This window comes from Sorex fumeus, unplaced genomic scaffold, assembly GCF_029834395.1.
Source record: "Sorex fumeus unplaced genomic scaffold, SorFum_2.1 ptg000036l, whole genome shotgun sequence".
NCBI classification, from domain to species: domain Eukaryota; kingdom Metazoa; phylum Chordata; class Mammalia; order Eulipotyphla; family Soricidae; genus Sorex; species Sorex fumeus.
In genome coordinates this window covers 5,510,612-5,523,528 of record NW_026606093.1, presented here as the reverse complement: position 1 = coordinate 5,523,528, position 12,917 = coordinate 5,510,612, and the positions used below count along the sequence as shown (strand labels likewise).

The following is a 12,917-nucleotide window of genomic DNA, read 5'->3' as shown; positions in this document are numbered from 1 at the left end:
TCTCCCCAGACTCCTGCCTCATAGAAACTGCTGAAGAAATACTTATGGGCTGAGGCTACATTTTAATATGGGAGGGTGATAGAAAATGATTAAGAAAAATGACAAGAAATGATATCTATAAGGTACTATCAAACCGGGAAAGCAGCAGTGAAAACAATAAAACCGTCATCTGGGACTGGAGTAGTAGTTCAGGGGGTTCAGGCACTTACCTTTATAGGCAGCTGACCTGGGTTCAATCCCTGGCACCACTTGGACCCCTAAGCATTACCAGTAGTTATCCCCGAGTGCAGAGCCAGGTGTGGCCCCATGTCCACCCTCAAAAGAAAAAAGAAAAGTGCAACTAGGTAGAGTGTTAAGGTGAAGAATTTGGTTGATTTGTATTCTTTTTGTTGTTGTTTTGTTTGTTTGTTTGTTTTTTGCTTTTTGTGTCATAACCAGTGACGCTCAGGGGTTACTCCTGACTCTGCACTCAGGAATTACTCCTGGCGGTGCTCGGGGGACCCTATGGGATGCTGGGAATCAAACCCGGGTGGACCGCATGCGAGGCAAATGCCCTACCCGCTGTGCTATTGCTCCAGCCCCCGATTTGTAGTTTTTTGTTTTGTTTTCTTTTGTTTCATAGCTAGGATGATCAGGGAAGGACTCTAAGGAGTCCTTGCATCTACCAGGAGGAGGTGGCGGGAACAGTTGGAGAAGAGATAAGCATATATGCAGAGAAGAGGGGTCTGTGGTGGAGCTGATCTTCCAGATCCTGCTAGAGAGAGGTGGAGAGTAGACAGCACAGCATGAGAGCAACCCAGAGTAGGGAGTGGGCTAGCTCGAGTGAGGCTTTGACACCAGAGCAGGAGGGTGGCTATGGACGTGTGTGTGTGTGTGTGTGTGTGTGTGTGTGTGTGTGTGTGTGTACGTTGTGTGCTCCCACGCGTCCTGGCTGTTCCAAGTGTGCACACACCCTTGACACCATCTGTGCCTGTATCCCGGCCTCTTGCTCAGATTCTCAAGCTCTGCCCCAAGAAGAAGAGTTCCTCCACGTACACCTTCTGCAAGTCCGTCGGCCTGCTGGGCATGCAGTTCCAGCTCTTCGAGAATGAATGTACGTCTCGGCTGCCCGGAGATCCGGCAGAGGGCAGTGGTGGGGTGAGGGAGGGTGGGGGACTGTGGGCAGGAGGGAGTGGGGAGGGGTCGATCCCCACCAACCCAAGTTCCCATCAGGCTGGTGGCAGCCTCCTTTGCTGCTGCTCACAGCCCATGGGGGCCTGGGGTCTGGCTTCCAGATTATTCTCACGGAATCACCCTGGTGACCCCGCTGTCTGGCTCTGAGAAGAAGCAGGCGCTGCACTTCTGTGCCCTGGGCTCAGACGAGATGCAGAAGTTTGTGGAGGATCTGAAAGAGTCCATTGCAGAGGTGACCGAGCTGGAGCAGATCCGGATAGAGTGTAAGGACACGGGCCCTCAGCTCTCCAGCACGGAGGGCAGCCGGGCGGGCGCCTGGAACACAGGCCCCGAGTCTCTGTCCACCCAGGGGTGAGTGTGGGGTGAGCCGGGAGCATCCTGCCCTGCGGCCGAGTGATGGTACAGCAGGTAGGGACCTGCCTTGCATGTGGCCGACCTGGGTTCAATCCCTGGCATCCCATATGCTCTCCCAACCACTCCAGGAGTGATCCTGAGCGCAGAGCCAGAAATAAGTCCTGAGCACCACTGGGTGAGGCCAAAAAGAAGGACATCTAAAAGCTGTCCCAGGCACAGCTCACTGCATCCTGTCAGCCCAGGGGGTGCTCTGCCAAGAATGTCTCTTCACAGTTAGAGCGAGATCCAGTAGAGTGTACAGATGCACGGGAGCACCGGCCAGCCAGGCTGCGGGCTGTGTGTGGGTCCCCAGAACAGGGACCTCTGCAGTGCTCAACCAGGATGATCAATCGAACACCCCTAGGTAGACATGCAGTGGAAGAGGTCTGGAACTTTTCACGCCCTACAAACTGCCATGTGCAGCCTTTTCCCATGGATCCCACTCACCTGTTTCAACTCAGTGCTTCATTTCTTTAAGCTCTTTGATCTAGAATGGTCACCTTGGCCTCTCCACCCAGCTCCTTTTACGTACCTGGCCCTTTGAAGAGTCGGGCCTGATGTTCTGACCAGGTCTCTACTCTTCTGCACCTCTCAGAAAGGCCTGCCTCCAACTCAGATCTTTCAGAAAACATGTGGGTCTCTTCACATGCCTTTGGTTTAATGAAAGAACAGTGAGGGGCTGGAGAGATGGTACTGGGGGTAGGGCCTTGCACATGGCCCACCTATATTGATCCCCCAGCCTTCCTTATGGTCCCCTGAGCACTGCCAGGAATGATTCATAAGTGCAGAGTCAGGAGTAACCCCTGAGCATCACCACATGTGGCTGAACCTCCCGCCACCCTGACACACACACACACACACACACACACACACACAAGAAAATAGCAGGGGAGGGGACAAGGACGGGAGAGGTATACGAGGATTAAAGTGGTGGCCTTGCAGGCTGCCAACTCCAGCTGGACCCGTGGCATGGGTCCCTCAAGCTCCACCAGGAGTCACTCCTGAGCACAGAGCCAGGAGGAACCTCCAACACAGCTGGGAGTTACTCCACTCACAGCCCCTAAAAACTAGAGGAGTCGGGGAGGAGGCAGGGGGCTGCAACAGAGACTCTGGCAAGTTTTAGCTGCTGGGCTGTTGATCCTGAACGTTCTCAAGGACACAGCCCGAGTAGACACTGCAGTGCTTGCACATAGCCTTACCCGACAAAGAAAGAAGAATGGGTTCTGAAACTAGAACCAGAACTCAAGACCATCATCATCAGTCAGCCCTGCCTCACTCAGTCGCTGAGCTGAAAAGTACGGTCACGGTCACGGTCCTCCTGTTGTTCATCGATTTGCTCGAGCGGGCCGAGTAACGTCTCCATCATGAGACTTGTTACTGTGTCTGGCATATCGAGTACGTCACGGGGAGTTTGCCAGGCTCTGCCGTGCGGGCGAGATACTCTCGGTAGCTTGCCGGGCTCTCCGAGAGGGACGGAGGAATCGAACTCGAGTTGGCCATGTTGGCCGCTTGTAAGGCAAACGCCCTACTGCTGTGATCTGAAAAGTACATGAATCAAATTTCAGTCAGCAATGGGAAAGGCCAGTGGGTTTTGAGCAGGCCCAGTTTAGTAAGGAGGTGCCTCTTTAAAAAAAAAATTAGGGACCTCTGAGCCGCCTCCCCCCCCATAGTGCTGCAGGGACCCCAGGGATGCTCCCAGCACGTTCCACCTGGAGGAGAAAGCCTAACAGTTTAGTCCTCGGGCCGAGGAGTGCTCTGGGACAGGTCACCTCAACTCTGCCAGGGATCAAATTTGGTACGTGTTCCACCCCTGGGACTATGTCCCCATCCCCCGGGGGGGTGCTTTTGGAGTGATGATGACATCCTCCCCTCAGACCTCCCACAGGGGCCAGGCCCTGAGGTCCCCAGAAGCAGGCTCTGCACTGCAGTTTAACCCACGGTTCTTACGCTTCGCAGGCTCAGCACCAGAGATTCAGTGAATCATTCATTTCTTACAAAAACAACTCACACAAGTTCAAACAGATCCCCATGCTAACACAGACCAGACCGGAGAGCTCAGGCGCCAACTTGGTGGAGGGGGCGGGAACTTGAGTTCAAGGTGCGACAAACACTCTTTGCGAAGGCTACCAGGGCTGCTCAGAGATGCCTCGTGGGCTGTTGATCCTGACCGTGCCCAAGGACACAGCCTGAACTTGCACTGCTCTCCTCCAAATGTCGCAGCTGTCTCTGCTGGGCCCTGGGGAGCAGCGCTCTTACAAGAGGCTCCTCTTCCCCTCCTCAGCCCTGGGGGAGCGTGTCAGATGCCCGGGGAGTGGAGAGCGCCTGACTGTTATGTCAAGAGGTGTCTGACCTCTCCCAGGCCTGAAGACAGGGGTGCAGGGCGAAAGGCTTGCTTTGGGCTCTTCATTTTCCGGTGGCGAGAAAAGGGAGGGAGAGGAATGAAAGGTGCCGAGAGGAACAGCAGGCCGCCAAAAAAGAAAATGAAAAAACAACTACCATTTATCAAACACTCATTCCACACCCAGCTCTGGGCGGACCGCTGAGCCGACTGTAGGATTGATTTCTGGCAACAGCTTTGCAAGAGGTGAGTCCGTAGTAGCCTTATTTCACAAAGAAGGAAATTGAGATCTGCGGAGCTTAAGGAAATGGTCCAAGTTCCCGCAGGCAGTGACAAAACTAGATTTGCACCCTGGTGCCTTGGACTCCTGGTTTGTAATTACTGGGCTAATTTCTCCAAAGCCCAGCGAACCCCTGGGGGGGGCGGGGGGTGTGGAGGAGAGTAAGTCCCGGTTGAGTAATCAGGACTGATGATGGCCTGGTTTGGGCCAGCAGAACAAAGCGGTCTGGTTGGGGGTTTGCAGTCTAGAGTTCCTAGGTTCTTGACAACCAGAGAGGCAAAAAAAAAAAAAAAAAGAAAGAAAAGGTGGGGCGATGGCGGGGGTGGGGGGTCGCTTTCATGAAAGAAACCTTAGAAGAGGTGCTGAAGGAGTGATGGCTGATGATGATCAAATCTGCTGTTCTTGGGCAGAGAATGAGGAGAAAGAGGCGTGGGATAAGGAGAGGAGTTCAGGGTGAGCACAGAGACAGGCCATGCCAGGCTGATGGATCCTCTTTTATTTATTTTTCATTTATTTATTTTTTGCTTTTTGGGTCACACCCGGCTATGCACAGGGATTGCTCCTGGCAGTGCTCGAAGGATCATATGGGATGCTGGGAATCAAACCCGGGTCGGCCGCGTGTAAGGCAAATGCCCTACCTGCAGTGCTATCACTTTAGCCCCTGGATCCTCTTTAAAAAAAAAAAAAACCAGCAAGCTTTTGGGTGGGGGGCACATTTGGCAGTGCTTACTCCTAGGCTCTGTGTCCAGGGGATCATGCCCTGCAAGCTCAGAGACCATATGTGTTGGGGATTGAACCCAGGTCAGCTGTGTGCAAAGAAAGCATCTCATCTGCTATACCAGCCCCTGTCCCCTGTCCTTTTTTTTTTTTTTGTAATTTGCCAGGTGGGTCACACCCATGTCCTCAGGGCTTACTTCTGGCTCTTCTCTCATGTAATCCTCCCCCCTTTTTTAAAAACGTTTTTATTGAATCACTGTGAGATAGACCATTACAGAGCTGTTCATGATCGGATTTCAGTCATACGGTGTTCCAACACCCATCCCTCCCCCAGTGTACATTTCCCAGTGTCCCCAGGTTCCCTCACATCACTTTCCACCCCCCCCTTTTTTTTTAATTAAATCACCATGAGATACACAGTTACAAAGTTGTTCATGATTGGTGTCAGTCATCCAATGTTCCCACACCCATCCCTTCCCCAGTGCACATTTCCCACCTCCAATGTCACCAGTTTCTCTCCTGCCAAACCCCACACCCCTACCCAGCTTGCCTCTAGAGGGTTTTATTCCCTTGTATTATTCTCTCCCTCCCTCCCTCCCTCCTTCTCTCTTTCTCTCTCCCTCCCTCCTCCACCCCCCTTTGGGCGCATTATGGGTTTGCAATACAGGTAAAGGTTATCATATCCCTTTGCCTAACTGCCTCCCCGTCCCCCACCCCATTTGTGACAGGCTTCCAACCATCCACCAGTCCTCCTGGCTCCGGTTTCTACTGTCCTTTGGGCTTAGTCTCATAGTTTGCCTTATTAGTCTCATACAAACGAGTGCAGTCCTTCCGTGCCTGACCTTCTCCTTCTAACTTACTTCACTCAGCATAGTACTCTCCATGTCCATCCACGTATAAGCAAATTTCATGACTTCATTTTTCCTGGCGACTGAGTAGTGTTCCACTGTGTAGACGTGCCATAGTTCTTTATCTTTGCAGCTCAGTGTTGTGCACTATGCTTAACGACTCTTTGAAGTAAGCCCCTGCGGCACAGAGTAGCAAACCGAGGCCCTAGTGGGTGTCGAGTTGGCCTTGGAAAGGGGCAGTCAGACTCCCAGGCCCACGTTCCGGAGCACGTGTTCGGGTGCGCCTCTATTGCTCTCGCGTCCTCTCTCCTCACTTCTCCCCCTGCCGTGTAGCTGAGGGTAGGGTGTCTCTCTGCTCATTCCCTAGGGGAGCTGGAGAAGCAGCAGGGAGCAAAGACGCTCTCCTTCAAGTCTGGGGGACCCCAAGGGGACCCACAGTCCAAGCAGGGATCGCCTACAGGTGAGCTGGGCCCCATCCTCCGCCAGGGCTGGCCCAAGTGAAGGTTCCTGGGGCGTGGGCTGGGGCCTGGGCGGCGTTGCCTGGGGCACTGGGGGGCAGGTAGCGGTCCCCTTTCTGCGCCCACTCCTTTGCACGTCCCTCCTCCGGCCTGGGCATCAGGAGCCAGGGGGAGGAGGAGCAGGAAGCATGCCCGCTCACAGATGGCACCACGCCCAGGACCCAGTCCTCGGTCTTGGGTCCCAGGGTCTGCTTAGAGGTGTGGTAGAGGCAAAGTATGTGGGAACTAAGGCTGTCGGCACGGGGGAAGAAGGAAGGGCAGCCAGGAGGCGACAAGTCTTCACTGGCCCCATCAGCCCTTTAACTGATGAGTTCCAGCCCCAGATAAACCATCCGACCCAATTTTTTTTTTGGGAGGGGTGGGGAGTTGGGGGTGGTGCTGGTTTACACTCAAGGCAGGGCTCAGGGCTTATTCCTGGCTCTGCACTCAGGAATCACTCCTGGAGATGCTTGGGGGCCATATGGGTGGCTGGGAATTGAACCCCGTTTGGCCGCGTGCAAGGCAAGTGCCCTCTCCACTGGACTGTCGCTCTGGCCCCAAACCCAGCTTGTTGAATGGTTCCGTCAAACTGAGCTCATCACTCCACTCTGAGCACCAGACTCTTTGGTACTTTGGCCACACGAAAGCTTCCTCCCATGGAAATCCTCCTCCCTCTCTGCTTCTTGTGCCCCTCTGTCCTTGTCCCCCAACTTCTGGGACACGGGAAGAATGGCCTTCGCTTTCCCCTGTCTCCCATGGAAAATTAGATAGGGCGGATCAGGGACACAGTTCGGAGAGCGCGAACACATGCTTAAGGCCACAGTTCGATCCCCAGTACCACACGGCCCTATGCTGGGCCCAAGCAGCATCCTTTGATCAAAGCCAAGTATTGAACCATCCAACCCAGTTGGCTGAGTATTGTCAGGAGTTGAATATTACCCCAGGTCCCTTGAATATTGCTTAAGACCTTCCCCCACCGAATATATATATGTGTGTATATATATATATCTCAGTAGCAAAGGAATCAACTCCCATCCCAATAAAGCCCCAACAGGCCCTGTAGAACTGTCCCCTCGTCCGTTCAATTGCGCCTTCTTTCTTTAACAATGCTGCTTGCCTGCCCTGGGTAGCTGGGGAGACCTGCCCTCCTACGCACTGGAAAGGAGAGTCGAGCAAGCCGTTGGCGTGGACTGGGGGCCCCAGAGGGTCTCATGCTGTTGGCCAAAGAAGCCAGACCTGGGGCAGCCTGCTCCCGGGAGCACTCACACCCACTCAGAGACGCGAGTCCTTTTTCCAGGCAGGCTTGGGGCTCCTCTGGGCTGCACTCCCTGGCGATGCTCCCTGGGCTGTCGCCTTCGGCAGCGCCGGCGACCTGTCATCCTGAGAGTCACTATTCTTGCCCCGCTGATTTCCAGTCGACCCCTTCATTCCTCGGGGGTCCCTGAACCGGGCTCACTGCTTGTTTGCGCAGCTGATGAGCTGGTGGAGCCAAGTCTCAGCTGTGACTCACTGCCTGACACCCGCCCACTCGCTGCCTCCCGGCCTGCCTTGGAGCACGCCTGGCCTTGCCCATCAGGCGCCTCCCCAGCAGCGGCCCAGCTCCTGCTTTCAGCTGCAGAAAGCAGAGGGAGGAGCCTATCTGGGGTGTTTGGGGGGTGGGTGCAGCCAAGAGGCTGGGGTTGCCTGCTGGGGTGGAGGTGGGCAGAGAGGGGTTGACTAAGCTGGGGGTGGGGGAGTCATCAATCTCTCCCTGGGGTTCTGCAGCAGCCCTGAGGGCAGCGACAGGCCAGAGAGAAGGCCCTCTGCTGCAGTCACAGAGCCATTACCAGCTCTGAGGAAAGCACTGTGCAAAGAGCTCAGCTCATTGACTCCTCACCAGCCAGCTAAGCGTGGGAGCCAGCAAGAACCAAGGCACCTTTCTCCAAGAGCCTGTGACCAAAGGAGGCGTCTTGGGGTGGTGCCCACCAGCAGGGAGCCAGGAAGCAGTTCTCCCTCATAACCAGCTTTCACAGACCCTAGCAGGGAGAGTGCGACTGTGGTAGGGTAGACTCCCTAGTGCCCAGGTCCGAAAGAGGCCCAGAGAGGTGTAGCGTCTTGCTAAGTGGCAGGGCTGGGCTCTTTCATCCACTGTCCCCAGGCGGCCTCTCAGTCAGGGATGGCACGGTACCCAGAAACGTAGTGCCTGCACCCGTCGGAGATAACCGGGCTGGGGGGGCAGGGAGGGGCTCTGGGCGAGCATGGAGAATGAGCCCTGTGCTGTTTGCATTCAAAGCCAAAAGGGAGGCCGCGCTGGGGGAGAAGCCCGTGGAGAGCACGGTGGAGGTAAGTGGAGGCCTGGCCGCCCAGGTGAGTGATTCCGTGCCCCCCTCTGGCCTCCTTCTCACCGTCTCTGTTGTTTCTCTTCTCAGGTATTAATCAATGCCTCCCCAGCCCGACTCACCATTTTACCAATTTCAAGAGATACAATTAAAAGTTACTGCTAGCATGGGTAATGCCACTCTTCCAGCGCCTAACTAAGCCCCGGCACTGTCCACCCCCGCCCCGGCCCCACCTGCCCAGCGCATCACCCTCCAGGCTCCCAAATCGACAGGGCAGGGATGAACGCCAGGTGTCCCCCCCCCCCCCCCAGAGCCACCCCAGCCCCGCTCCCCTAGCGAGCATCCTAATCAGAGAGCAACACTCTCAATCCCCCAATGCCCGCCCCCCGGGCCCTGCTGCGGCCTCCTATTGGCCAGAGCGGGCAGTCAGTCAGTCCCCAGTTCTGGCAGCCCCAAGGGATGACTTCCGGGCGGGCCCTGTCCTCACTGGATGCTGCTGGGGGAAGTTGGAGATTGGCCAGCGGGGAGGGTGGAACGTCTCCCTGGTGTCGCTGGGGCCTCTGAACGGGCGGCTCCTGCAGGTGGCCAAAGGGGCCCCCGGCGCGTTGGTCTCAGAGGATGGCCTTCAGGAGAGCTGGTCTCTCTGCAGGCGGCTCCCCTTGCGGGAAGCGGATTCCCAGCCCCAGCCACGTGGGCAGATGGCCACCCGCAGTTGGAGCCAGCACTGGGCCTCAGCACACCCCACACTGGCACCTCGGGGGCCTGCAGTTGCCTCTGAAAAATTCTGCTAGGCCCCAGATCCCCTCCCCCAGGTTTCCTTAACCCCTTCCAGCCCCCCCCATTCCTTCTCTGTCAGGCCTCCAGGGGCTGGGGGCCCCTAGACACCTCCTTTCCCACCCTCCACTATGAGCCCGTAAGCACATGCCCGAGAGGCCCAAGGGACCAGCCCTTCCCACCAGCCTAAACCCTGGGGGGCCTGGGACACCCCCAGGAGCCATTTCTCTTCTCATCCCCCCCCCCCCACCCCACACCTGTGTCCGGAGGTGGCACCTTTACACGGAGGAGCTTCCTGCCCCGGCAGCTGAGCACTCCCAGGGTGGGTATTCCATCCTCTGCCCCGCACACCCCCATCTTCCTGCGGCCGCCCATCCTCCAGCCTTGCAGATAAACACACCGTGTTTGCCCTGCCCTGTCTAGGGAGGACCCCCAGTCCGGAGCTCGCCTCTCCACCATGTGACTATCTGCAAGGCTGCCACCCTGGGCTAGCCCCAGGGTCCTGCCAGCCCCGCCCCCTGCACAGAGGGCAGCTCACCAGCCCCTCTCCGCTCAGCTAGCCCCCAGCTCTCTCCATCGCGGCAGGTGCTTCTCCATCCTCTCTGAGCTGTTGTGACTGGCTACTCATCGTCCACCCTCTCTCCCTCTTCCTCTCTTCCTTTCTCCCGCTCTCTTTCTCACTTGCTCTCTCTCCTTTCATCAGTGGGGAAGGAGAAGGGGGTCCAAATGAAAGGAGAGTTTGCTCTCACTTCCTGCTCTTCCCTTACTGGCCATGAACGATCAGGCAGGTGGGGGCAAGGGAGGCACCGAGAGAGGGAACTCAGAACAGAGAGGGGCGGAGAGAGGGTGCAAGACGGGCCCACGAGCTGCAAGCCGACAGGCCAGTGGGGGCCCAGCCAGGGAGGAGTAAGAAGCGGGTGTGTGGGGCGGCCAGCACTTGCCCGGAGGAGCAGCAGAGGAGTTTGGCCCTGGCACCTTTCTCCCCAGGATAACTCCGCCTGCTGGCAGGCTGGGGAAGGGCCCAGCCCCCCTTTCCCTACCGTGCAGTGCGGGCCCAGAGGCCTCCTCAGGCACCCAGGGCCTCCTAGGAGGAAGGTGGACCCTAGCGAGGCTCTCTGCTTGCTCTCTGCCCGAGGTCTTCGCTGCGTTGAGGTCTCAAACCTAGCACATGCTTTGGAGACGGGAGGCGCTGGGCATGGCGCTGTCACTTCCTGCTTTTCATGCACTGGCCATCGAAGATTAAGAATCCTAGCCAAGGGACCTGTGGGACGGGGGAGGCGGCAGTCCCCCTGGGATTTCGGGGGTCCGGGCAGGGGCCCCGAGATCGCCCCTTTGCACCAGGAGGGCTGGGGTCTCCTAGTTAGGGCTCTGAGATTGCGGGGCTGGGCCCTGCTGATGGAGGGCAGGGAGTCAGGTCCGTCCCCTGCAGCCTCGATTTCCCCCCTCCTCTGAGCAGCCCATCCTGGGTGCTCGTGTCCAGGGCAGTAGACCCCACCTTTAGGGGGGAGGGGTTTTGCAGCCCCCTTACCTCCCCCCACCCCCACCAAAGGGCTCGGGTATTTGAAGAGGATTGGGGTATGTCAGATCTCCTGGCTAGGAGCTGGGCCAGTATGAAGAAACCTCTCTCCTTCTAGAATCTTCTAGTCCAGCATTTCTCAACCCAACTGCCACAGGGTCCCCTGCGAAACCCCGGGATGTTTCAAGGCACCACGTGGGAAAAGGACGTAAACGAGAGCACATGAGGTTGGGGGTAGGGCCGGGGTGGGGGCGACCAGTGTGACAGGGTTGGAAGCGGCCCACGTTGGGGAAAGGGTTGAGAAATACTGAACAGGTCCCCCCCCCCGCCCCCGTCTTCCACCTCTGCCGATGGCACAAGGAGGCCAGGCTAGCTGACCCTGCCCCGCGCCCCCACGGGCCGAGGAGGGGCCCCTTCCTCATGCCACGCTCCTTTGGGGGTAGGCCTCCTATGAGGCAGCTGGACTTTAGCCTGGGTGGGAGAGGGCGAAGATCACGTAGGGGACCCCCGGCCTTCTGGGGCTTGAGAGGGCCAGGGGAGCGGGCGGTCCCGGATCGTGTGCCTGAGCTCCCTGGATCCCAGCATTTCTGGAGAGAGGTCAGGCCAGTTCGTGCCTCTCTCCAAGGTGGAGCGGGGTGCTGACCCTGACCAGCACCCCACAGGACTCCTCCTGCAGAGCCGTGAGGGCCTGTGGCCAGCAGGGGCTGCCGGGCCTCGGCTCCTGGCTCCACCCCAAGGGGGGACCCCTCCGCTTGGCTGCCGGCTTTCCTCGGGGTGGAGAGCCAGGGGGAGGGTGCGGGAGAGTGTCCAGGGGACACAGGAGACAGGGGCTGGGGTGGGGTCAGGAGGGGGAGGGGCTCAGGGTAGCCCCCCCAGCCGCTGGGAATTAGTCCTGTAACATTTCATGCTTCTCTGGCTGTTTCTAAACTAGGTGTCAATTCACAACAGGCTTCAAACGGCCCAGCACAGCCCCGGGCTGGGGCCCGACCCGGGTGCCCCGAAGCCAGACCTGCAGCCTAGCCCCCTGAGGGAACAGCCCCCGCCGCCCCGGCTGCCACCGCCCACGCCCCCCGGGACCCTGGTGCAGTGCCAGCAGATTGTCAAGGTCATCGTGCTGGACAAGCCCTGCTTGGCCCGCATGGAGCCCCTGCTGAGCCGGGCCCTGTCCTGCTACGCCGCCTCCTCGTCCTCCGACTCCTGCGGCTCTGCCTCCCTGGGGGGCCCGGGCTCCCCGGTCAAGGCCGGCCACCGGCCCCCACTGCCCCCGCCGCCCCCGCCCTACAACCACCCGCACCAGTTCTGCCCGCCCGGCTCCCTGCTGCACCGCCGCCGTCACTCCAGCGGCTCCCGGAGCCTGGTGTAGACTCCGGGTGGCCCCTCGCCCCGGTGGAAGGGAACCCCCGTCCCCGGAACCCGGGTCCGACTCTCCCCTGCGCTGAGCTTCCCTGGCACCCGCTTCCGGGACCCGGGTCCGACTCTCCCCTGCGCTGAGCTTCCCTGGCCGAGCTGAGCATCCCCCCACCCACCCCACCCCCCCAGCCCAGAAGCCGTCACTCACTCTTGGGCGTTCCTCAGCATCCAGACACGGCCGGGTCTCTGCTTCCAAGGGCCACTTGGAGTCTGAACCCCAGGTGGCCTGGCCCACTGCCCTGTAGGCGCCATGCTGGGGGGCACAGGGCTGTCCCCAGGGCCCTCGTCCGTCCGGTGGGAGGGCGGAGGGGTGCAGGGGGAGGGTGGTCATCTCTGCTGCTCCCGCTTTCTCCCCAAACCTGCAGTTCTCAAAGGAGATTGCCTCATCCTCCCCCTCCTCCCTGGGGTCTCCTGCTTCCTCGGGAGTTGGGGTCCGCTGCCCGGGGCTGCCCAGACCCCAGGGAAGGGCTGAGAAAGAGCAGGCCCTCCCTCCCTAGGCCAGTTCTCCAGGCGGCGGGAGGGGAACCGTCCACCTTTGTCGAGAGCCTCTTGGTCCTCCTGTCTCAAGGTTAGTGGTGGTGGCGAGGGTCACCACCCGGAGAGGCCTGGGGGGGGGGGGGGGGGCGGCGTGTGATCTGCCTGCCGGAAGCCCC

General features: G+C 58.7%; 1 protein-coding gene across 1 annotated transcript in view; it reads left to right on the top strand.

Annotated features, from left to right (window-relative positions):
- Positions 1 to 12,219, top strand: part of IQSEC3 (IQ motif and Sec7 domain ArfGEF 3) — a 106,231-nt gene extending 94,012 nt beyond the window's left edge. Inside the window, exons 11-15 of the mRNA XM_056117741.1 lie at positions 994 to 1,093; positions 1,275 to 1,436; positions 6,117 to 6,209; positions 8,519 to 8,568; positions 11,786 to 12,219. Of these exons, the coding sequence (XP_055973716.1) occupies positions 994 to 1,093; positions 1,275 to 1,436; positions 6,117 to 6,209; positions 8,519 to 8,568; positions 11,786 to 12,217 (837 nt within the window). The 3' untranslated portion in view covers positions 12,218 to 12,219. The remainder of the gene's footprint in view (positions 1 to 993; positions 1,094 to 1,274; positions 1,437 to 6,116; positions 6,210 to 8,518; positions 8,569 to 11,785) is intronic.
- Positions 12,220 to 12,917: the final 698 nt, after the last annotated feature.